We start from the raw sequence: 26833 nt of genomic DNA on the forward strand, positions 1-26833 counted from the left end.
CGTCCTCTGGTCTAACACCGTTTCAAAGACAATGCATATATTATCAAAGTATGTTTTTTTTTGCATTCTGAACATAAGTATTGTGGTTAATGCAGACATGATTCCTTGTAAAAGGTTTCAGTTTATTGTTTTAACATCTTAACACCTGTTTTGTTGCCAGAAAAAAAGGGGAAAACCTATTCTCCTATAAACTATTTTTATTTTTCCAGGTAAGGTCCACTGAACTATATAGCTTATTCCGAAGAAACATGGTAATAAATAAAAGCTCAACGAAGTGGCTTATCACGTGGACATTTATAGCAGCCAAATACTCTGAATTCAAGTTTCTAAATGTAGAGGGAAAACCGGAGGATCCGGAGAAAAATCCATGCAACCACAGGGAGAACATGCAAACTCCAAATATACAGCAGGCGTCAGGGTCGGGATCGAACCCGCGACCTCCTGCATACGAGGCGAGGGACTTAACATCTTGCCACCACTGCGCCGATGGAATTAAGTTTGAACTCCTCGATTCTGGGAAGGAGAGAAGATTGGGCTCACTACCCCACTCACGTAGAGACTGTGAGCAGGAGCGTAGGTTTTATATGGGGATGGGAACAATTAGAGCCTTCTTAACATCAGCTGTTAAGTGTTTAGAGCCCCGTGAAGGTCAAGTGTCAAGGACCCTTTATCAAGCACTGTGAACATCAGCAACTTTTCAAAATGTTACGATGCTTGAGCGGAAATGTAAAACGATTACTTAAAGGACTCAAATTATTTCATAATTGAATACATTTAAATATTTTAACCGGTTTATTAAATGTTCCAGAGTATTTGTGGTAAATATTCTAATCTTTCATCTGTTATTTTATCCACATTTGTTTTTTAATGTTACTTTGCACAGTTACATGCTGCATCCCATGTAGCAAGGCTATACATTGTAATTCCACTCGGGTCTGTTTCAAAAGAGACACCTGGTCTCAATCGCCTCTCCACCGTTCCGTGATTTATGATGCAATTGCTATTGCAAAGCGTGGCTCAGTATGTTTAACAGAATGATGGAATTGTTGGACATCTCCAATTTCTCAGCCAGTGTGCCTTCCTATAGCTTTCATAACGTTCCCTCTATGGAGTCACCTCGTCAGCTATTAAAATTTGTTTGCAAATTGTCAATATCACAATCGCAGGGTAGTCTTGTGCAGTAAACTAATATCCATAGGCAGTAAAACAGAAGCCATCAAGTGTATTTCACACGGGAACCATCTGTAGCCACCGGAAAGGAATACATTTTAATTGTTCTTTGCTAGAGTGTGGAATTGAAACAGACCCACCTACACAGGTGCCAAGCACACCACTATTACATTGTGCTTACATTTTCTTTCCCACTGAGCTTTCCATCTGCCCGGCACTCTCTTTCACAGACACACGCACACATGTACCCTTACAGGGGGCACCAACACCCAAGCTCTGTGCATTCAGATAAAAATGTCACCACTGTTTTATTCAGTGTATATACGTTTGTTCAATCGGAGGGACGCAGGTGTTTTGGGCAACTGTGCATCTGTTCACCCTTTCAAATCCAAGCCCATATTGAGATGTTTTTTTTAAGCATGGGCAGTCCTTTATTTTGATTGTGTGTTTGAGCTCGTACGCAGTCATGCAAGTACTTAATCCTTCTCAAGGGCACAGGAAAATAAATGTTATGTTTTGCATCTAGTTGAAGCAGACAACAACCGATTGCACGTTAATAGCTGTCTGCAGGCCATGCATGTTTGATTTTCTCAAGTGGCCAAACTGATGTGAATGTGCCAAGCTTACAACAAAGCATTTCCACACAGATATCAAGAAAAAAAACACCTCACCAGTGTAAAATGGGATATCGCCAACGATGGTATCTTTAAAATCCTGCTGAGAGATCAGACTTTCCTTGCAAGGACGTCCAACATGTGAGGCGTTCACACTCCTCACAAACACCAATACCAGCTGCTTCTACAAACATCCACCGCAATTAATTGCACCCCTCCCCCCTTTTTGGGGTTGCTTTGGCTGTGAGGTGATTGTGTTGATTTTCGATTTAAAGCTTTCGTGACTGCAGGGATTCATCTTCTTGGTTCTTTCGGTAAAGTCACGTAGAAGGGAAGTAATAAAATAATAAAAAATTAAAACATAATAAAATAATTCTCACGACGTTTCGGCTACAACGCAAGCATCCGTCTTCAGGTGAACAGGAACGTAGATGACACTTTTGTCATCTGACCACATGGCCGGCCTGCTCTAGACCAATTCCTCGACCACATCAATTCCATACACCAAGCCATCAGATTCACCATGGAAGTCGAAAAAAATGGCAAGCTACCCTTTTTGGATGTCCTAATTAAAAGGAGACCTGATGGTTCAATGAGCCATTCTGTCTACAGGAAAGCCACCCATACGGATGCTTACCTAAAACCGGATTCCCACCACCATCCATCCCAGAAGAACTCCTTCATCAAGACTCTATACCATAGAGCCCAATGCATCTCCGACCAGGAACACATTGCCAGTGAACTCAAACACGTACGCCAAGCTCTTAAGGCTAATGGTTACTCCGACTACACAATCAGAAAAGCCATCACTCCAACCATCAAGAAGGATCCTGTTGAGGAGCCTTTCAAAACCATCACCCTACCCTACATTTCTGGGGTCACAAAAAAGATCTCCAAAATCCTGATTAAATCTTAATTTTAGAACTTTCGTGACTGCAGGAATTATTATTTGTTTCTTTCGGTTAAGTCACGTCTAAAGATAAAATAATAAATTAAATAATAGAATACGACGTTTCGATTGCAACACAAGCAATCATCATCAGGTATAATGAAATAGCGACATAAAATCTAACCAGAAAACTATAGACAGACATATTAGCAGACAGATATCACCAAGATACATAGCGAGAGCAACACAGGTAACAGAGAGGGGTGATCGTCTCTGTGTGGTGGCCTTAAATAGACAGAGGGGGGGGCGGAGGCAGAGAGAGGGAGGAGGGTTAGAGAAAAAATTAGCATATCAATGAGTGGTCAACAGACGTGGTGCTGCGAATGCGATGGCACGGCAAGCAAGCCTGAAAATCAGGAGAAGGACACACTAAAATTAAATAACCTAGTAAAATATCGAAATGTAATGTAATACAACACAGAGGGTCGGTCAACACACAATTAACGCATAGCCTGGTTGATTACGTATTTCAAAGATTGCTAAGTTAGAATTTAAGTGTGAACAATCTAAAGAGAGGACACAGGCAGAGAAAACAAGTCGCCAGAGAGAGAGAAAAAAGATAAGCTTAAAACGTCCCCGTAGAAGTGGTTCAATCTTAATTTTAGAACTTTCGTGACTGCAGGAATTATTATTTGTTTCTTTCGGTTAAGTCACGTCTAAAGATAAAATAATAAATTAAATTAAATAATAGAATACGACGTTTCGATTGCAACACAAGCAATCATCATCAGGTATAATGAAATAGCGACATAAAATCTAACCAGAAAACTATAGACAGACATATTAGCAGACAGATATCACCAAGATACATAGCGAGAGCAACACAGGTAACAGAGAGGGGTGATCGTCTCTGTGTGGTGGCCTTAAATAGACAGAGGGGGGGGCGGAGGCAGAGAGAGGGAGGAGGGTTAGAGAAAAAATTAGCATATCAATGAGTGGTCAACAGACGTGGTGCTGCGAATGCGATGGCACGGCAAGCAAGCCTGAAAATCAGGAGAAGGACACACTAAAATTAAATAACCTAGTAAAATATCGAAATGTAATGTAATACAACACAGAGGGTCGGTCAACACACAATTAACGCATAGCCTGGTTGATTACGTATTTCAAAGATTGCTAAGTTAGAATTTAAGTGTGAACAATCTAAAGAGAGGACACAGGCAGAGAAAACAAGTCGCCAGAGAGAGAGAAAAAAGATAAGCTTAAAACTTCCCCGTAGAAGTGGTTCAATCTTAATTTTAGAACTTTCGTGACTGCAGGAATTATTATTTGTTTCTTTCGGTTAAGTCACGTCTAAAGATAAAATAATAAATTAAATCATATAATAGAATACGACGTTTCGATTGCAACACAAGCAATCATCATCAGGTATAGTGAAATAGCGACATAAAATCTAACCAGAAAACTATAGACAGACATATTACCAGACATATATCACCAAGATACATAGCGAGAGCAACACAGGTAACAGAGAGGGGTGATCGTCTCTGTGTGGTGGCCTTAAATAGACAGAGGGGGGGGGCGGAGGCAGAGAGAGGGAGGAGGGTTAGAGAAAAAATTAGCATATCAATGAGTGGTCAACAGACGTGGTGCTGCGAATGCGATGGCACGGCAAGCAAGCCTGAAAATCAGGAGGACACACTAAAATTAAATAACCTAGTAAAATATCGAAATGTAATGTAATACAACACAGAGGGTCGGTCAACACACAATTAACGCATAGCCTGGTTGATTACGTATTTCAAAGATTGCTAAGTTAGAATTTAAGTGTGAACAATCTAAAGAGAGGACACAGGCAGAGAAAACAAGTCGCCAGAGAGAGAGAAAAAAGATAAGCTTAAAACTTCCCCGTAGAAGTGGTTCAATCTTAATTTTAGAACTTTCGTGACTGCAGGAATTATTATTTGTTTCTTTCGGTTAAGTCACGTCTAAAGATAAAATAATAAATTAAATTAAATAATAGAATACGACGTTTCGATTGCAACACAAGCAATCATCATCAGGTATAATGAAATAGCGACATAAAATCTAACCAGAAAACTATAGACAGACATATTAGCAGACAGATATCACCAAGATACATAGCGAGAGCAACACAGGTAACAGAGAGGGGTGATCGTCTCTGTGTGGTGGCCTTAAATAGACAGAGGGGGGGGGCGGAGGCAGAGAGAGGGAGGAGGGTTAGAGAAAAAATTAGCATATCAATGAGTGGTCAACAGACGTGGTGCTGCGAATGCGATGGCACGGCAAGCAAGCCTGAAAATCAGGAGAAGGACACACTAAAATTAAATAACCTAGTAAAATATCGAAATGTAATGTAATACAACACAGAGGGTCGGTCAACACACAATTAACGCATAGCCTGGTTGATTACGTATTTCAAAGATTGCTAAGTTAGAATTTAAGTGTGAACAATCTAAAGAGAGGACACAGGCAGAGAAAACAAGTCGCCAGAGAGAGAGAAAAAAGATAAGCTTAAAACTTCCCCGTAGAAGTGGTTCAATCTTAATTTTAGAACTTTCGTGACTGCAGAAATTATTATTTGTTTCTTTCGGTTAAGTCACGTCTAAAGATAAAATAATAAATTTAATTAAATAATAGAATACGACGTTTCGATTGCAACACAAGCAATCATCATCAGGTATAATGAAATAGCGACATAAAATCTAACCAGAAAACTATAGACAGACATATTAGCAGACAGATATCACCAAGATACATAGCGAGAGCAACACAGGTAACAGAGAGGGGTGATCGTCTATGTGTAATGGCCTTAAATAGACAGAGGGGGGGGGGCGGAGGCAGAGAGAGGGAGGAGGGTTAGAGAAAAAATTAGCATATCAATGAGTGGTCAACAGACGTGGTGCTGCGAATGCGATGGCACGGCAAGCAAGCCTGAAAATCAGGAGAAGGACACACTAAAATTAAATAACCTAGTAAAATATCGAAATGTAATGTAATACAACACAGAGGGTCGGTCAACACACAATTAACGCATAGCCTGGTTGATTACGTATTTCAAAGATTGCTAAGTTAGAATTTAAGTGTGAACAATCTAAAGAGAGGACACAGGCAGAGAAAACAAGTCGCCAGAGAGAGAGAAAAAAGATAAGCTTAAAACTTCCCCGTAGAAGTGGTTCAATCTTAATTTTAGAACTTTCGTGACTGCAGGAATTATTATTTGTTTCTTTCGGTTAAGTCACGTCTAAAGATAAAATAATAAATTAAATTAAATAATAGAATACGACGTTTCGATTGCAACACAAGCAATCATCATCAGGTATAATGAAATAGCGACATAAAATCTAACCAGAAAACTATAGACAGACATATTAGCAGACAGATATCACCAAGATACATAGCGAGAGCAACACAGGTAACAGAGAGGGGTGATCGTCTCTGTGTGGTGGCCTTAAATAGACAGAGGGGGGGGCGGAGGCAGAGAGAGGGAGGAGGGTTAGAGAAAAAATTAGCATATCAATGAGTGGTCAACAGACGTGGTGCTGCGAATGCGATGGCACGGCAAGCAAGCCTGAAAATCAGGAGAAGGACACACTAAAATTAAATAACCTAGTAAAATATCGAAATGTAATGTAATACAACACAGAGGGTCGGTCAACACACAATTAACGCATAGCCTGGTTGATTACGTATTTCAAAGATTGCTAAGTTAGAATTTAAGTGTGAACAATCTAAAGAGAGGACACAGGCAGAGAAAACAAGTCGCCAGAGAGAGAGAAAAAAGATAAGCTTAAAACTTCCCCGTAGAAGTGGTTCAATCTTAATTTTAGAACTTTCGTGACTGCAGGAATTAGTATTTGTTTCTTTCGGTTAAGTCACGTCTAAAGATAAAATAATAAATTAAATTAAATAATAGAATACGACGTTTCGATTGCAACACAAGCAATCATCATCAGGTATAATGAAATAGCGACATAAAATCTAACCAGAAAACTATAGACAGACATATTAGCAGACAGATATCACCAAGATACATAGCGAGAGCAACACAGGTAACAGAGAGGGGTGATCGTCTCTGTGTGGTGGCCTTAAATAGACAGAGGGGGGGGCGGAGGCAGAGAGAGGGAGGAGGGTTAGAGAAAAAATTAGCATATCAATGAGTGGTCAACAGACGTGGTGCTGCGAATGCGATGGCACGGCAAGCAAGCCTGAAAATCAGGAGAAGGACACACTAAAATTAAATAACCTAGTAAAATATCGAAATGTAATGTAATACAACACAGAGGGTCGGTCAACACACAATTAACGCATAGCCTGGTTGATTACGTATTTCAAAGATTGCTAAGTTAGAATTTAAGTGTGAACAATCTAAAGAGAGGACACAGGCAGAGAAAACAAGTCGCCAGAGAGAGAGAAAAAAGATAAGCTTAAAACTTCCCCGTAGAAGTGGTTCAATCTTAATTTTAGAACTTTCGTGACTGCAGGAATTATTATTTGTTTCTTTCGGTTAAGTCACGTCTAAAGATAAAATAATAAATTTAATTAAATAATAGAATACGACGTTTCGATTGCAACACAAGCAATCATCATCAGGTATAATGAAATAGCGACATAAAATCTAACCAGAAAACTATAGACAGACATATTAGCAGACAGATATCACCAAGATACATAGCGAGAGCAACACAGGTAACAGAGAGGGGTGATCGTCTCTGTGTGGTGGCCTTAAATAGACAGAGGGGGGGGGCGGAGGCAGAGAGAGGGAGGAGGGTTAGAGAAAAAATTAGCATATCAATGAGTGGTCAACAGACGTGGTGCTGCGAATGCGATGGCACGGCAAGCAAGCCTGAAAATCAGGAGGACACACTAAAATTAAATAACCTAGTAAAATATCGAAATGTAATGTAATACAACACAGAGGGTCGGTCAACACGCAATTAACGCATAGCCTGGTTGATTACGTATTTCAAAGATTGCTAAGTTAGAATTTAAGTGTGAACAATCTAAAGAGAGGACACAGGCAGAGAAAACAAGTCGCCAGAGAGAGAGAAAAAAGATAAGCTTAAAACTTCCCCGTAGAAGTGGTTCAATCTTAATTTTAGAACTTTCGTGACTGCAGGAATTATTATTTGTTTCTTTCGGTTAAGTCACGTCTAAAGATAAAATAATAAATTAAATTAAATAATAGAATACGACGTTTCGATTGCAACACAAGCAATCATCATCAGGTATAATGAAATAGCGACATAAAATCTAACCAGAAAACTATAGACAGACATATTAGCAGACAGATATCACCAAGATACATAGCGAGAGCAACACAGGTAACAGAGAGGGGTGATCGTCTCTGTGTGGTGGCCTTAAATAGACAGAGGGGGGGGCGGAGGCAGAGAGAGGGAGGAGGGTTAGAGAAAAAATTAGCATATCAATGAGTGGTCAACAGACGTGGTGCTGCGAATGCGATGGCACGGCAAGCAAGCCTGAAAATCAGGAGAAGGACACACTAAAATTAAATAACCTAGTAAAATATCGAAATGTAATGTAATACAACACAGAGGGTCGGTCAACACACAATTAACGCATAGCCTGGTTGATTACGTATTTCAAAGATTGCTAAGTTAGAATTTAAGTGTGAACAATCTAAAGAGAGGACACAGGCAGAGAAAACAAGTCGCCAGAGAGAGAGAAAAAAGATAAGCTTAAAACTTCCCCGTAGAAGTGGTTCAATCTTAATTTTAGAACTTTCGTGACTGCAGGAATTATTATTTGTTTCTTTCGGTTAAGTCACGTCTAAAGATAAAATAATAAATTAAATTAAATAATAGAATACGACGTTTCGATTGCAACACAAGCAATCATCATCAGGTATAATGAAATAGCGACATAAAATCTAACCAGAAAACTATAGACAGACATATTAGCAGACAGATATCACCAAGATACATAGCGAGAGCAACACAGGTAACAGAGGGGTGATCGAAATGTAATGTAAGTTCACACTTAAATTCTAACTTAGCAATCTTTGAAATACGTAATCAACCAGGCTATGCGTTAATTGTGTGTTGACCGACCCTCTGTGTTGTATTACATTACATTTCGATATTTTACTAGGTTATTTAATTTTAGTGTGTCCTTCTCCTGATTTTCAGGCTTGCTTGCCGTGCCATCGCATTCGCAGCACCACGTCTGTTGACCACTCATTGATATGCTAATTTTTTCTCTAACCCTCCTCCCTCTCTCTGCCTCCGCCCCCCCCTCTGTCTATTTAAGGCCACCACACAGAGACGATCACCCCTCTCTGTTACCTGTGTTGCTCTCGCTATGTATCTTGGTGATATCTGTCTGCTAATATGTCTGTCTATAGTTTTCTGGTTAGATTTTATGTCGCTATTTCATTATACCTGATGATGATTGCTTGTGTTGCAATCGAAACGTCGTATTCTATTATTTAATTTAATTTATTATTTTATCTTTAGACGTGACTTAACCGAAAGAAACAAATAATAATTCCTGCAGTCACGAAAGTTCTAAAATTAAGATTGAACCACTTCTACGGGGAAGTTTTAAGCTTATCTTTTTTCTCTCTCTCTGGCGACTTGTTTTCTCTGCCTGTGTCCTCTCTTTAGATTGTTCACACTTAAATTCTAACTTAGCAATCTTTGAAATACGTAATCAACCAGGCTATGCGTTAATTGTGTGTTGACCGACCCTCTGTGTTGTATTACATTACATTTCGATATTTTACTAGGTTATTTAATTTTAGTGTGTCCTTCTCCTGATTTTCAGGCTTGCTTGCCGTGCCATCGCATTCGCAGCACCACGTCTGTTGACCACTCATTGATATGCTAATTTTTTCTCTAACCCTCCTCCCTCTCTCTGCCTCCGCCCCCCCCCTCTGTCTATTTAAGGCCACCACACAGAGACGATCACCCCTCTCTGTTACCTGTGTTGCTCTCGCTATGTATCTTGGTGATATCTGTCTGCTAATATGTCTGTCTATAGTTTTCTGGTTAGATTTTATGTCGCTATTTCATTATACCTGATGATGATTGCTTGTGTTGCAATCGAAACGTCGTATTCTATTATTTAATTTAATTTATTATTTTATCTTTAGACGTGACTTAACCGAAAGAAACAAATAATAATTCCTGCAGTCACGAAAGTTCTAAAATTAAGATTGAACCACTTCTACCGGGAAGTTTTAAGCTTATCTTTTTTCTCTCTCTCTGGCGACTTGTTTTCTCTGCCTGTGTCCTCTCTTTAGATTGTTCACACTTAAATTCTAACTTAGCAATCTTTGAAATACGTAATCAACCAGGCTATGCGTTAATTGTGTGTTGACCGACCCTCTGTGTTGTATTACATTACATTTCGATATTTTACTAGGTTATTTAATTTTAGTGTGTCCTTCTCCTGATTTTCAGGCTTGCTTGCCGTGCCATCGCATTCGCAGCACCACGTCTGTTGACCACTCATTGATATGCTAATTTTTTCTCTAACCCTCCTCCCTCTCTCTGCCTCCGCCCCCCCCCCTCTGTCTATTTAAGGCCACCACACAGAGACGATCACCCCTCTCTGTTACCTGTGTTGCTCTCGCTATGTATCTTGGTGATATCTGTCTGCTAATATGTCTGTCTATAGTTTTCTGGTTAGATTTTATGTCGCTATTTCATTATACCTGATGATGATTGCTTGTGTTGCAATCGAAACGTCGTATTCTATTATTTAATTTATTATTTTATCTTTAGACGTGACTTAACCGAAAGAAACAAATAATAATTCCTGCAGTCACGAAAGTTCTAAAATTAAGATTGAACCACTTCTACGGGGAAGTTTTAAGCTTATCTTTTTTCTCTCTCTCTGGCGACTTGTTTTCTCTGCCTGTGTCCTCTCTTTAGATTGTTCACACTTAAATTCTAACTTAGCAATCTTTGAAATACGTAATCAACCAGGCTATGCGTTAATTGTGTGTTGACCGACCCTCTGTGTTGTATTACATTACATTTCGATATTTTACTAGGTTATTTAATTTTAGTGTGTCCTTCTCCTGATTTTCAGGCTTGCTTGCCGTGCCATCGCATTCGCAGCACCACGTCTGTTGACCACTCATTGATATGCTAATTTTTTCTCTAACCCTCCTCCCTCTCTCTGCCTCCGCCCCCCCCTCTGTCTATTTAAGGCCACCACACAGAGACGATGACCCCTCTCTGTTACCTGTGTTGCTCTCGCTATGTATCTTGGTGATATCTGTCTGCTAATATGTCTGTCTATAGTTTTCTGGTTAGATTTTATGTCGCTATTTCATTATACCTGATGATGATTGCTTGTGTTGCAATCGAAACGTCGTATTCTATTATTTAATTTAATTTATTATTTTATCTTTAGACGTGACTTAACCGAAAGAAACAAATAATAATTCCTGCAGTCACGAAAGTTCTAAAATTAAGATTGAACCACTTCTACGGGGAAGTTTTAAGCTTATCTTTTTTCTCTCTCTCTGGCGACTTGTTTTCTCTGCCTGTGTCCTCTCTTTAGATTGTTCACACTTAAATTCTAACTTAGCAATCTTTGAAATACGTAATCAACCAGGCTATGCGTTAATTGTGTGTTGACCGACCCTCTGTGTTGTATTACATTACATTTCGATATTTTACTAGGTTATTTAATTTTAGTGTGTCCTTCTCCTGATTTTCAGGCTTGCTTGCCGTGCCATCGCATTCGCAGCACCACGTCTGTTGACCACTCATTGATATGCTAATTTTTTCTCTAACCCTCCTCCCTCTCTCTGCCTCCGCCCCCCCCTCTGTCTATTTAAGGCCACCACACAGAGACGATCACCCCTCTCTGTTACCTGTGTTGCTCTCGCTATGTATCTTGGTGATATCTGTCTGCTAATATGTCTGTCTATAGTTCTCTGGTTAGATTTTATGTCGCTATTTCATTATACCTGATGATGATTGCTTGTGTTGCAATCGAAACGTCGTATTCTATTATTTAATTTAATTTATTATTTTATCTTTAGACGTGACTTAACCGAAAGAAACAAATAATAATTCCTGCAGTCACGAAAGTTCTAAAATTAAGATTGAACCACTTCTACGGGGAAGTTTTAAGCTTATCTTTTTTCTCTCTCTCTGGCGACTTGTTTTCTCTGCCTGTGTCCTCTCTTTAGATTGTTCACACTTAAATTCTAACTTAGCAATCTTTGAAATACGTAATCAACCAGGCTATGCGTTAATTGTGTGTTGACCGACCCTCTGTGTTGTATTACATTACATTTCGATATTTTACTAGGTTATTTAATTTTAGTGTGTCCTTCTCCTGATTTTCAGGCTTGCTTGCCGTGCCATCGCATTCGCAGCACCACGTCTGTTGACCACTCATTGATATGCTAATTTTTTCTCTAACCCTCCTCCCTCTCTCTGCCTCCGCCCCCCCTCTGTCTATTTAAGGCCACCACACAGAGACGATCACCCCTCTCTGTTACCTGTGTTGCTCTCGCTATGTATCTTGGTGATATCTGTCTGCTAATATGTCTGTCTATAGTTTTCTGGTTAGATTTTATGTCGCTATTTCATTATACCTGATGATGATTGCTTGTGTTGCAATCGAAACGTCGTATTCTATTATTTAATTTAATTTATTATTTTATCTTTAGACGTGACTTAACCGAAAGAAACAAATAATAATCCTGATTAAACACAAGATCCAGGTCCGATTCAACACAGTACATAAAATCCGTGATCTGGTCCCGTCTGTAAAAGACGTGGTTCCAGACATACAGTACCCTGGCGTCTACAAACTAAGTTGCCTCTGTGGTAGCAGCTACATTGGAGAAACCAAACGACATGTCTCGTACCGCATCCATGAACATAAAGCAGACCTGAAACACGGTAAGACAAACACCTCAGCCGTGGCAGATCACTGTTACAATTCAGTGGGCTCACATGACATTGACTTCTCCAAGACAGAGATTCGTTCATGAGGCGATCCACATATACAAACACAGAGACAATTTCAACCGAGAAGATGGATTCTGGCTCAGCAATCATTGGAAGGACGTAATAAACCATCTTGGATCTTAACTGATTGTTGTTCACGTTTACGGTGACTTTCAGACCGCAGTCCACTCACTGGCATTGACTGTGTATCTTGTGTTCTCCACAGGGAATGCATTATTTGCTCCGCTGTGGGTCTCCTGCCACCGCTCTCCCATGTTTAGTTGCTTCTACATACTATTAACATTCCCTCCCTTTGTTAATGCTACCCCCTCCCTTTGATGCTGCTAATCCTGCATAATGCATGGGCATAATATGACTTTGAAACCCCCTCGCCCACCTCCTACGCATTTTCCATAAATATGCTAAATTCATCTTGATATGCAAATTCGTTTGTCAAGGCGCTCTTATTCCACCTCCAACCCAGCTTATATATACGCTCCAAGCTTGGCAGTGTTTCATTCTTCACCTGAAGACGGCTGCTTGCGTTGTAGCCGAAACGTCGTGAGAATGATTTTATTATGTTTCATTATTTATTATTTTATTACTTCCCTTCTACGTGACTTTACCGAAAGAACCAAGAAGGTGATTGTGTTGGTTATCCACAAGGAAGGCAGCTCACAATGCAATGGGCTAATTAATGAAGGGACAGTGTAAATGGGCGGCTACACGCCTTCATTCACCACTGCTGCATTGTGCTGGATTATTGGCAAAAGCGCCGAGCGTTGGTGTTTGCGAGGTGTCTGGATATCTCACATGCTGTAAGTCCTTGCAGGGAGAGCCAGTTTTGCAGACGACGTCACCAAGTAGCTTTTGCTGTGATTATGGATGGGGTTGATCTCATATCTTGAAAGCAACTGAAGGAAATTTTACATGGAGAGGTGGCTGATTGAATTCGGGTTCAGAGCACAGAGCCAGCGCTGCTAACATTCTGAGTTCAAATCCAGGCAGACACCCCCGATTAACTACGGTCTCAAGCACAGCCAGCTGATCGTCTCACCCTGTTCACCTGACCACGTAAAAAAAAATCCCATAGCAATCAAAAACAAAACTCAATTTGGCAAACTTCCAGGCATGAGACAAACAATATTGATTCGATTGCCAAATGACAAACATTTCTCCAGCAGGGCATATGGGGTAGTGTAGCGCCCCTCGTGTGGATAACAGGACCCTTGAAGTGAGCTGTGAAATTCCCTTCCGCGGACCATTCTAAGGTCGCGTGATGCACTGCTTCACGAGAGTTTCGATTGATAATTAGAAACGCGTCTCATGACATCGATAGCACAACTGGAATAACGCTGGGATAACGACAACAGTCTGGTAAAGCAGAAGGATAAAAGTAATAAACGAGAATAATTAACTTCGCGTTATACTCACCGCCAACGAGAACATGCACGGGTTAGCTCCATACTCAGTACCAAACACACTCCTGTTGCATTGCCTTAACATGCGTTACATTTACTCAAATGGAATAAAGCATGAACACCTTTGATCTATTAAGTACAATACCATATGAGAACGATGCAATGGTATTTGGATTCAGTGTCAAACAAAGGAGATATATTTTGTTTGTGCTACAAGGACAAATACTTTTTTTGGGGAGTGGGGTGATGGACAACCATAAGACAGCGAGAAAACCACATTGCAGCTTGGATTCGTGAAGTGTTTAAATGCGAGTGCGTCTCAAGACACCGTGCACAGACGGGATACACATGCACATTATGGCATCATGAGGAAGAATATAGATTTGCTTTGAGGTAAAGGAGGAGGTTAGAAACAGGAGGAAGTGAGGGGAAGAAGATAATGCAAATTGCAAATGAAGACACTGGATCTAGGGAGAGGAGAAGATGAAGGCGAGGCACACATCTAAGGCTTCTCGATGACAGTTATGACTGTCAGGGTATCCTTTCTCATGCCGTCGGAGCAAAAATAATCACGTGCTGCAAAAATGGACAATGAGAGATGTAAAATGATCATCACCTTCTACACTCTACACACTACAGGCCAGAGTGTGGAATTCAAAAACAGGCATATAAACAATACGAGTGTCCAAGTGTTCCCTTCACAGCAACACATTCGTTTGGCATCAATAAAACAAAAACCCATCCGCGCGCAAGAATTTCAGTAATCGGCACAACTGCACATCAACGCACATCACCGCGTTGTAATATCCTCCGTCTTCATTGAACACAACCGATGTGCAAAATTCGCAAACACTTTGAGAGCACGTACGAAATATCACGAGGGGTGTAGATTTTGAACTCGCGATGTATACTGAGTGATTATTTGCTGGCAGGGATATATTAAATATGAATGCGATGATAGGGCGCATGGCCAAAGAGGCACAATGGGAACCACCCCCAGGTGATGTTCGAAATGATTTTAATGAGGAAACGGCTGTGACAGGTATAGGGAGTCGTGTTTAGTTCTCGACGCGTGGCGTTTTAGCGCGCAGCAAAAGAAAGCCGTGGCTTAAGCGGCAGGAGCGAGCCACTGATCGGCTCACCCACCACAGCCGCCCAGTTGCGAGCCTCGTTTTTATAACGCGCGGAAAATCAGAATGATCAAAAGACAAAATGAGTTACGGTAGTGGGTGTCACATGGAAGTTGTAGGCATTATACACTAGGACTGTATAATAATTGTTTCCATGTTTTGTTTACGTGAAAAACCTCACGAATTGGTGGCGGGTTTAACGATACATTTATATTTACGTGATCTAACCCAAAAACCTCTATTATGGATAATATTGGATGCGAAAGCCTACTTGAAGTGGTGAAGTGTGCATTTAGTAATGTAAGGCCGCAGTAATGTATGTGAATGGAGATGTGAATCATTACTCTTAGTAGTGTGGCAGGGTTGCACACACTTTGATTTAACAATCCTATCTGAAATGTATAAGAATTGATTAATATTATGTACTCTGAGTGCAGTAATGAAATTGGCTTAAGTGCTCGATAAAATATGAACGTGAGGAAGATTTAAGTGACGAGTATCAATGCATTCTCCACGATAAGTGAAACGCGCTTGCGATACGCATACAGTTTTAAGCGTCAACGCTAAGCCTGCGCAGCATGAAAGGGGAGTCTAGGCAGGGCCGAAATCCATGCCCGACTGCGGCAACTCCGTTAACAACAAAGTGCGCTGCTGTCCGCCAAGGTTGGCGGTGTGTGTGCGTGTGGGCGTACGGAGCACACGTTGCGCTGCCCACGTTGTGAGCTGCAACCCTCACAGGCGCCAGCGACTCTGTCGCGCTGGAGAACACGTGACACAAACACGTGTGTCGTGATATGGCTCGGAAAGGAGCAACCTCGTGGAGCTGCCGAATAAGCTCATAAGAGCACTGGGATGTTTGTGCGAACACATCTGAAGAATAATTGTTCCGCTGAGAAGTCGCGGAGAGTTTATTCGGTTCGCTCTGCAGTTTCATGCGCTCGCTTTGAAAATGTGCACATGGATGGATATTTCCCTACAGGTCAGAAGCACGTCAGTAGGCTAGCAGCTCGGAATGCTGGGCTCTGTTGGATTTGACAATAACCTTTAGTCAAGGACAGTAGGGTAGTGAGGCAATTGGTGGCTCTTCTACAAATTAGAGTCAGGTTATGACATTAGCAAATGATTGCATTAAGACAGGGTTTTACGGGAGCAAAGAAACTCATACATCAAGCGTTGACCAATTTTTATTGGCTAGGAGTGAATGAGGAAGGTCCAGACATACTGTCAATCATGTGATTCATGTCAAGAGATGGTTGCAAAGAGGAAAGTGGCAAAAGGCCCATGGGGGAGCGCCCATAAATGACCCATCATTCCGGTATGTAGCAATAAACACTGTGAGACCTTTTACCAATGACCATTCAAAAACGCCGCTATATTACGACAGTGACAGACTATGCCGCATGGTATCCCAAGGCAGTGGCTCTCTTGACTATAGAAACAGTGCACGTCACCGAAGCACTTGTGGGAAATTTGCTCAGCTTGGTGGACGTCAGGAGATATTGTCTCGAATTTTCATCTCAGCGGACAGGTAAGGTCAGCTGTTTGATATCCAAACAGCAAATACATACATCTTATCACCCAAATGTAATAGATTATTCAAGGTTTAATGAGCATCAGCCGTTGCCTATCTCCAGCTGCATGCAGACTCCCGACTAAGTCACCACCCTACACGGTCCTGTGATGCCAAATTTTATCTTGCCCCAGCACTTGAAGTTATCTCAAAATCCCATCTTTGTGGTGGCCACACTTTCAGGCATGTTCTCTCCTTACAGAGGAAAAATGTGTGTACGTTCAATCTTAATTTTAGAACTTTCGTGACTGCAGGAATTATTATTTGTTTCTTTCGGTTAAGTCACGTCTAAAGATAAAATAATAAATTAAATTAAATAATAGAATACGACGTTTCGATTGCAACACAAGCAATCATCATCAGGTATAATGAAATAGCGACATAAAATCTAACCAGAAAACTATAGACAGACATATTAGCAGACAGATATCACCAAGATACATAGCGAGAGCAACACAGGTAACAGAGAGGGGTGATCGTCTCTGTGTGGTGGCCTTAAATAGACAGAGGGGGGGGCGGAGGCAGAGAGAGGGAGGAGGGTTAGAGAAAAAATTAGCATATCAATGAGTGGTCAAGAGACGTGGTGCTGCGAATGCGATGGCACGGCAAGCAAGCCTGAAAATCAGGAGAAGGACACACTAAAATTAAATAACCTAGTAAAATATCGAAATGTAATGTAATACAACACAGAGGGTCGGTCAACACACAATTAACGCATAGCCTGGTTGATTACGTATTTCAAAGATTGCTAAGTTAGAATTTAAGTGTGAACAATCTAAAGAGAGGACACAGGCAGAGAAAACAAGTCGCCAGAGAGAGAGAAAAAAGATAAGCTTAAAACTTCCCCGTAGAAGTGGTTCAATCTTAATTTTAGAACTTTCGTGACTGCAGGAATTATTATTTGTTTCTTTCGGTTAAGTCACGTCTAAAGATAAAATAATAAATTAAATTAAATAATAGAATACGACGTTTCGATTGCAACACAAGCAATCATCATCAGGTATAATGAAATAGCGACATAAAATCTAACCAGAAAACTATAGACAGACATATTAGCAGACAGATATCACCAAGATACATAGCGAGAGCAACACAGGTAACAGAGAGGGGTGATCGTCTCTGTGTGGTGGCCTTAAATAGACAGAGGGGGGGGGGCGGAGGCAGAGAGAGGGAGGAGGGTTAGAGAAAAAATTAGCATATCAATGAGTGGTCAAGAGACGTGGTGCTGCGAATGCGATGGCACGGCAAGCAAGCCTGAAAATCAGGAGAAGGACACACTAAAATTAAATAACCTAGTAAAATATCGAAATGTAATGTAATACAACACAGAGGGTCGGTCAACACACAATTAACGCATAGCCTGGTTGATTACGTATTTCAAAGATTGCTAAGTTAGAATTTAAGTGTGAACAATCTAAAGAGAGGACACAGGCAGAGAAAACAAGTCGCCAGAGAGAGAGAAAAAAGATAAGCTTAAAACTTCCCCGTAGAAGTGGTTCAATCTTAATTTTAGAACTTTCGTGACTGCAGGAATTATTATTTGTTTCTTTCGGTTAAGTCACGTCTAAAGATAAAATAATAAATTAAATTAAATAATAGAATACGACGTTTCGATTGCAACACAAGCAATCATCATCAGGTATAATGAAATAGCGACATAAAATCTAACCAGAAAACTATAGACAGACATATTAGCAGACAGATATCACCAAGATACATAGCGAGAGCAACACAGGTAACAGAGAGGGGTGATCGTCTCTGTGTGGTGGCCTTAAATAGACAGAGGGGGGGGGCGGAGGCAGAGAGAGGGAGGAGGGTTAGAGAAAAAATTAGCATATCAATGAGTGGTCAAGAGACGTGGTGCTGCGAATGCGATGGCACGGCAAGCAAGCCTGAAAATCAGGAGAAGGACACACTAAAATTAAATAACCTAGTAAAATATCGAAATGTAATGTAATACAACACAGAGGGTCGGTCAACACACAATTAACGCATAGCCTGGTTGATTACGTATTTCAAAGATTGCTAAGTTAGAATTTAAGTGTGAACAATCTAAAGAGAGGACACAGGCAGAGAAAACAAGTCGCCAGAGAGAGAGAAAAAAGATAAGCTTAAAACTTCCCCGTAGAAGTGGTTCAATCTTAATTTTAGAACTTTCGTGACTGCAGGAATTATTATTTGTTTCTTTCGGTTAAGTCACGTCTAAAGATAAAATAATAAATTAAATTAAATAATAGAATACGACGTTTCGATTGCAACACAAGCAATCATCATCAGGTATAATGAAATAGCGACATAAAATCTAACCAGAAAACTATAGACAGACATATTAGCAGACAGATATCACCAAGATACATAGCGAGAGCAACACAGGTAACAGAGAGGGGTGATCGTCTCTGTGTGGTGGCCTTAAATAGACAGAGGGGGGGGCGGAGGCAGAGAGAGGGAGGAGGGTTAGAGAAAAAATTAGCATATCAATGAGTGGTCAAGAGACGTGGTGCTGCGAATGCGATGGCACGGCAAGCAAGCCTGAAAATCAGGAGAAGGACACACTAAAATTAAATAACCTAGTAAAATATCGAAATGTAATGTAATACAACACAGAGGGTCGGTCAACACACAATTAACGCATAGCCTGGTTGATTACGTATTTCAAAGATTGCTAAGTTAGAATTTAAGTGTGAACAATCTAAAGAGAGGACACAGGCAGAGAAAACAAGTCGCCAGAGAGAGAGAAAAAAGATAAGCTTAAAACTTCCCCGTAGAAGTGGTTCAATCTTAATTTTAGAACTTTCGTGACTGCAGGAATTATTATTTGTTTCTTTCGGTTAAGTCACGTCTAAAGATAAAATAATAAATTAAATTAAATAATAGAATACGACGTTTCGATTGCAACACAAGCAATCATCATCAGGTATAATGAAATAGCGACATAAAATCTAACCAGAAAACTATAGACAGACATATTAGCAGACAGATATCACCAAGATACATAGCGAGAGCAACACAGGTAACAGAGAGGGGTGATCGTCTCTGTGTGGTGGCCTTAAATAGACAGAGGGGGGGGGCGGAGGCAGAGAGAGGGAGGAGGGTTAGAGAAAAAATTAGCATATCAATGAGTGGTCAAGAGACGTGGTGCTGCGAATGCGATGGCACGGCAAGCAAGCCTGAAAATCAGGAGAAGGACACACTAAAATTAAATAACCTAGTAAAATATCGAAATGTAATGTAATACAACACAGAGGGTCGGTCAACACACAATTAACGCATAGCCTGGTTGATTACGTATTTCAAAGATTGCTAAGTTAGAATTTAAGTGTGAACAATCTAAAGAGAGGACACAGGCAGAGAAAACAAGTCGCCAGAGAGAGAGAAAAAAGATAAGCTTAAAACTTCCCCGTAGAAGTGGTTCAATCTTAATTTTAGAACTTTCGTGACTGCAGGAATTATTATTTGTTTCTTTCGGTTAAGTCACGTCTAAAGATAAAATAATAAATTAAATTAAATAATAGAATACGACGTTTCGATTGCAACACAAGCAATCATCATCAGGTATAATGAAATAGCGACATAAAATCTAACCAGAAAACTATAGACAGACATATTAGCAGACAGATATCACCAAGATACATAGCGAGAGCTATGTATCTTGGTGATATCTGATATGCTAATCTTATCTTTTTTCTCTCTCTCTGGCGACTTGTTTTCTCTGCCTGTGTCCTCTCTTTAGATTGTTCACACTTAAATTCTAACTTAGCAATCTTTGAAATACGTAATCAACCAGGCTATGCGTTAATTGTGTGTTGACCGACCCTCTGTGTTGTATTACATTACATTTCGATATTTTACTAGGTTATTTAATTTTAGTGTGTCCTTCTCCTGATTTTCAGGCTTGCTTGCCGTGCCATCGCATTCGCAGCACCACGTCTCTTGACCACTCATTGATATGCTAATTTTTTCTCTAACCCTCCTGCCTCTCTCTGCCTCCGCCCCCCCCCCTCTGTCTATTTAAGGCCACCACACAGAGACGATCACCCCTCTCTGTTACCTGTGTTGCTCTCGCTATGTATCTTGGTGATATCTGTCTGCTAATATGTCTGTCTATAGTTTTCTGGTTAGATTTTATGTCGCTATTTCATTATACCTGATGATGATTGCTTGTGTTGCAATCGAAACGTCGTATTCTATTATTTAATTTAATTTATTATTTTATCTTTAGACGTGACTTAACCGAAAGAAACAAATAATAATTCCTGCAGTCACGAAAGTTCTAAAATTAAGATTGAACCACTTCTACGGGGAAGTTTTAAGCTTATCTTTTTTCTCTCTCTCTGGCGACTTGTTTTCTCTGCCTGTGTCCTCTCTTTAGATTGTTCACACTTAAATTCTAACTTAGCAATCTTTGAAATACGTAATCAACCAGGCTATGCGTTAATTGTGTGTTGACCGACCCTCTGTGTTGTATTACATTACATTTCGATATTTTACTAGGTTATTTAATTTTAGTGTGTCCTTCTCCTGATTTTCAGGCTTGCTTGCCGTGCCATCGCATTCGCAGCACCACGTCTCTTGACCACTCATTGATATGCTAATTTTTTCTCTAACCCTCCTCCCTCTCTCTGCCTCCGCCCCCCCCTCTGTCTATTTAAGGCCACCACACAGAGACGATCACCCCTCTCTGTTACCTGTGTTGCTCTCGCTATGTATCTTGGTGATATCTGTCTGCTAATATGTCTGTCTATAGTTTTCTGGTTAGATTTTATGTCGCTATTTCATTATACCTGATGATGATTGCTTGTGTTGCAATCGAAACGTCGTATTCTATTATTTAATTTAATTTATTATTTTATCTTTAGACGTGACTTAACCGAAAGAAACAAATAATAATTCCTGCAGTCACGAAAGTTCTAAAATTAAGATTGAACCACTTCTACGGGGAAGTTTTAAGCTTATCTTTTTTCTCTCTCTCTGGCGACTTGTTTTCTCTGCCTGTGTCCTCTCTTTAGATTGTTCACACTTAAATTCTAACTTAGCAATCTTTGAAATACGTAATCAACCAGGCTATGCGTTAATTGTGTGTTGACCGACCCTCTGTGTTGTATTACATTACATTTCGATATTTTACTAGGTTATTTAATTTTAGTGTGTCCTTCTCCTGATTTTCAGGCTTGCTTGCCGTGCCATCGCATTCGCAGCACCACGTCTCTTGACCACTCATTGATATGCTAATTTTTTCTCTAACCCTCCTCCCTCTCTCTGCCTCCGCCCCCCCCTCTGTCTATTTAAGGCCACCACACAGAGACGATCACCCCTCTCTGTTACCTGTGTTGCTCTCGCTATGTATCTTGGTGATATCTGTCTGCTAATATGTCTGTCTATAGTTTTCTGGTTAGATTTTATGTCGCTATTTCATTATACCTGATGATGATTGCTTGTGTTGCAATCGAAACGTCGTATTCTATTATTTAATTTAATTTATTATTTTATCTTTAGACGTGACTTAACCGAAAGAAACAAATAATAATTCCTGCAGTCACGAAAGTTCTAAAATTAAGATTGAACCACTTCTACGGGGAAGTTTTAAGCTTATCTTTTTTCTCTCTCTCTGGCGACTTGTTTTCTCTGCCTGTGTCCTCTCTTTAGATTGTTCACACTTAAATTCTAACTTAGCAATCTTTGAAATACGTAATCAACCAGGCTATGCGTTAATTGTGTGTTGACCGACCCTCTGTGTTGTATTATATTACATTTCGATATTTTACTAGGTTATTTAATTTTAGTGTGTCCTTCTCCTGATTTTCAGGCTTGCTTGCCGTGCCATCGCATTCGCAGCACCACGTCTCTTGACCACTCATTGATATGCTAATTTTTTCTCTAACCCTCCTCCCTCTCTCTGCCTCCGCCCCCCCCTCTGTCTATTTAAGGCCACCACACAGAGACGATCACCCCTCTCTGTTACCTGTGTTGCTCTCGCTATGTATCTTGGTGATATCTGTCTGCTAATATGTCTGTCTATAGTTTTCTGGTTAGATTTTATGTCGCTATTTCATTATACCTGATGATGATTGCTTGTGTTGCAATCGAAACGTCGTATTCTATTATTTAATTTAATTTATTATTTTATCTTTAGACGTGACTTAACCGAAAGAAACAAATAATAATTCCTGCAGTCACGAAAGTTCTAAAATTAAGATTGAACCACTTCTACGGGGAAGTTTTAAGCTTATCTTTTTTCTCTCTCTCTGGCGACTTGTTTTCTCTGCCTGTGTCCTCTCTTTAGATTGTTCACACTTAAATTCTAACTTAGCAATCTTTGAAATACGTAATCAACCAGGCTATGCGTTAATTGTGTGTTGACCGACCCTCTGTGTTGTATTACATTACATTTCGATATTTTACTAGGTTATTTAATTTTAGTGTGTCCTTCTCCTGATTTTCAGGCTTGCTTGCCGTGCCATCGCATTCGCAGCACCACGTCTCTTGACCACTCATTGATATGCTAATTTGTTCTCTAACCCTCCTCCCTCTCTCTGCCTCCGCCCCCCCCTCTGTCTATTTAAGGCCACCACACAGAGACGATCACCCCTCTCTGTTACCTGTGTTGCTCTCGCTATGTATCTTGGTGATATCTGTCTGCTAATATGTCTGTCTATAGTTTTCTGGTTAGATTTTATGTCGCTATTTCATTATACCTGATGATGATTGCTTGTGTTGCAATCGAAACGTCGTATTCTATTATTTAATTTAATTTATTATTTTATCTTTAGACGTGACTTAACCGAAAGAAACAAATAATAATGTGTGTACGTTCTCGTATGAATATAGATATGCATGTGTTAATGTGTGTCTATGTGTGTTAGAGGAGCGGCCGTTTAGTGGTTATCGTGCTGCACCACGAACCTGGCAACCCGAGTTCGATTCCTGCTCTCAGCCAACCCTCGTTTATAATTATCTGACCCGGATCTGGGCTTCCCAGAGGTCGACACAGCCTCAAATGAGAACCTGTTGCAATGGGTAAACACTGCCTTTAGGGAAACAAAGGCGGCCGGGCGTGGTGCTGGCCACCCACCTCCTCGTGTGCTGTTCTGACCTTCAGAGGTGCTCGCTAACAGCATTTGTTCCAACAGTCTACACGGGGGGTCTTTGTCTTTTTGTCTGTGTATGTGTAAATGTGGGGAGCGGTAGTGTAGTGGTTAGTGCACTGTACTATGAACCCGGTGACCTGAGTTCGATTCCCACTCATGGCCAACACCAGTGACGATTATCTGAACCAATCCTGAGGCTCCCTAGATCGACTTAGCATTAAATGAGGACCAAGTGTGATATTTAAACATCAGCACTGGGGAGACAAAGATGGCTGGCCATGGTGCTGACCACCCAACCCCTCGTGTGCTGTCTCGGCATTCATCCGTGCTCACTAACAGCACTTGCCCCAAAAGTCTATTGAAGCTATCTGGGACATTTTAATTTTTTCGAGTGTGTATGAATTTGGCAGTGCAGTGGGCCGAGCACAGCTCTTTGAACCCCGTGAATTAATATTCGTAACCGGCTAAGGTGGCTGTTTGTGAAAGTGTGGCCTAAATTGTAAATTAGACCATTGGCTTAAAGAGTTCAGAAAAACATGTGTGGCCAGAAAATGTGTGATGACCACAATTTCTTAACTCCCTGAGTTGGTGGTCTCAATGACAAAATAGGTTACACATTCAGTTTTGTTGAGCTGGTGGTCTGGCTAAGCCCAATAGGTATAATGGTAGGTTTTTACCCTTTTAACTGGTACAAAACTGACACCTTTATTCAAGGCATCATGTTTGCAATGACCACAACACAAGTAGTCAATAAAGCAAACAAAAAGAAGCAACTCTGATAAGGATAATAATAAAGGTGTCAGTTTTGTACCAGTTAAAAGGGTAAAAACCTACCATTATATTTTGCCACTGGTAAAAGAGATCTCATAGTGTAAATGTTTAGCCCAATAGGTGTTGTAAAAGCAATGCTGTGCACCTTTGCGTGTTGTTAAATATATGTTTGCCGTACTGCACGCATACACGAGTTAAGGTATAACATAAGCATATTAAAGGAAATGTAATGAAGCACCTGAGTGACTTTGTAGATGGACAGGGCCTGGGCCATGGATTCGCCGTGAGACAGGATGAGCTCCAGCGTGCCATCTCCATCAAAATCCGTCGCCACTCCACCTGGCCCACAGCAAAATAACCGTTATATTAGCACTATCATCATCACTGTTAACATCAGCAACAACAGTGGTAAATTTTACAAAAAAATGAATTACCATTTGCACGCATTTATTTACTGATAAATGAAAGTCCATTAATATTGATATGAGCGCTCAGCAGCGTGGCGTTGTAGTTAATCTCACGGCAATGTGTTCCGTGATCTCGTTAGAGTAGATTCCATCTCCCATTTAATGACTCCCTCAAAGATGTTTTAACAAGAGAGGCAAACATCTTTGGCTGTACCAGTACCTGCCAAAAACACGCATGTTCAAGTACTGGGGGTGGGGGGGAAGTTTTCTTCTCACATAAGTATTTAATAACACGAGCGCGGTTTCATGGGTTGTGCTGCGTGTTAAGCATTTCTTCTCTCAAGCTCTTCACCACGCACCACTACAGACCTCTTCATCTACTTCAACTCCTGCAAGCTGCCTGGCGCTCACCACAGTGCTGGATGTATGCGCTCGGAGAGCAAAGTCTCACAAGGGAGGGAACATCGTGGGAGTGTTTGGCGGTACCAAGCTTGTGATCATCTGCAAAGACCGATCTTGCTGTGGCCCGGCATTGAAACTAAACTTTGATTTTGTTTGACCAGGTAAGGCCCACTGCAGAAGTGACCTGGCTATCACAAATGATAGTTCAACGAAGTGGCTTATCATATTTACATTTTTCGCAGCCAAATGCTCTAAAGTTTAAACGCACGTTTCTAAATGTGAAGGGAAAAACCGGAGGACACAGATAAACAATCCATGTGACCACAGGTAGAACAAGCAAACTCCCAATATGCAGGTGTCAGTTAGGATCAAACCCACGACCTCCTGTATAGCAGGCGAGGTAGTTAACATCTCGCCACCATGGCGCCCCATGCGGAGCTCCACCTTACTACCCTGATGTCCCCAAGCTCTGCATTGGCTGCAGTTGTCACCAGGAGGGGGGTTAACTGCGATATTGGGATCTTCGCAGATTCTCCAGTAAGCGAGCCATATCCTCCCTCTAAGCGCTCAATCCCAGACAGCTTGGGTATAGCTAAAACAGACTTGATTGTAATGCACTGGATCCCAGATAGGCGAAGCGTTTAGAGCGATTGTCAGTTTTGCCCTGATCAGCCTTGAAGCTGCAGATTTTCACAGCCATTTGATCGGATGCATTTTAAAAGACAAAAACAACCCTTTCCCCACAACCACCATAAAATGTCTTACTTGGTGTTGAATGATAAAAAAAAAACATAAGTGAGAAATAAAAAAAATATATATATACAGAAAAAAATCGACAAAAAATAACCTCCCACAGCTAACGCAGCTGTACAGATAAGTGGTGTCCTCCTCTGATGGTCAGTTTTAGAATTGCTATTCTCTGGATATGGTTGTACATACAATATAAACTAGTGGTAACCTCATTAATCAGCATCTTTGTGGGCACTGACATTCACAAAAAAACATTTTCCATCTTCGGATCATGAAAAGGAATATTGCCAAAGGTGTCGGGAATAAGATGCATTCCTGTTAGGAGAATGCATCTTGTTTACGATGCTGTGGACACACTCACGACCAGTTAAGGGTACCCATATTTAATCTCAGAATAAATTTGGAAGAAGAAATACACAAGAGTTCTGCGAAATCCGTCATGTAACTATGATTTCATGCGCATCACAAATGGGGGCCTGTTTAAGTCCAATTCTGGTTACATTTTAAAGAAAATTATACCTCCAAGTTAGGTATTGTTATATGTCAGTGTCATTACATTTTACAATGTCCTAGATTGCAAAGATGCTTTTGTTATGCGAGACAGTTATATAACTACTCTGCCATAAAAGTCACAAAAAGATAGTATCATTATTGGGCAAAAG

At 40.6% G+C, this 26833-nt stretch overlaps 1 protein-coding gene across 5 annotated transcripts in view; it reads right to left on the bottom strand.

Annotated features, from left to right (window-relative positions):
• The window catches only part of CRTAC1 (cartilage acidic protein 1), a 709809-nt gene that overhangs the window by 205679 nt on the left and 477297 nt on the right, over window positions 1–26833 (bottom strand). For all 5 annotated transcript variants that reach the window (XM_078855610.1, XM_078855612.1, XM_078855611.1 and 2 more), the window contains exon 10: window positions 24851–24951. In XM_078855610.1, coding sequence (XP_078711736.1) covers window positions 24851–24951 — 101 coding nt within the window. The remainder of the gene's footprint in view (window positions 1–24850; window positions 24952–26833) is intronic.

This window comes from Lampetra fluviatilis, chromosome 4 (assembly GCF_964198595.1).
Source record: "Lampetra fluviatilis chromosome 4, kcLamFluv1.1, whole genome shotgun sequence".
NCBI classification, from domain to species: Eukaryota; Metazoa; Chordata; class Hyperoartia; order Petromyzontiformes; family Petromyzontidae; genus Lampetra; species Lampetra fluviatilis.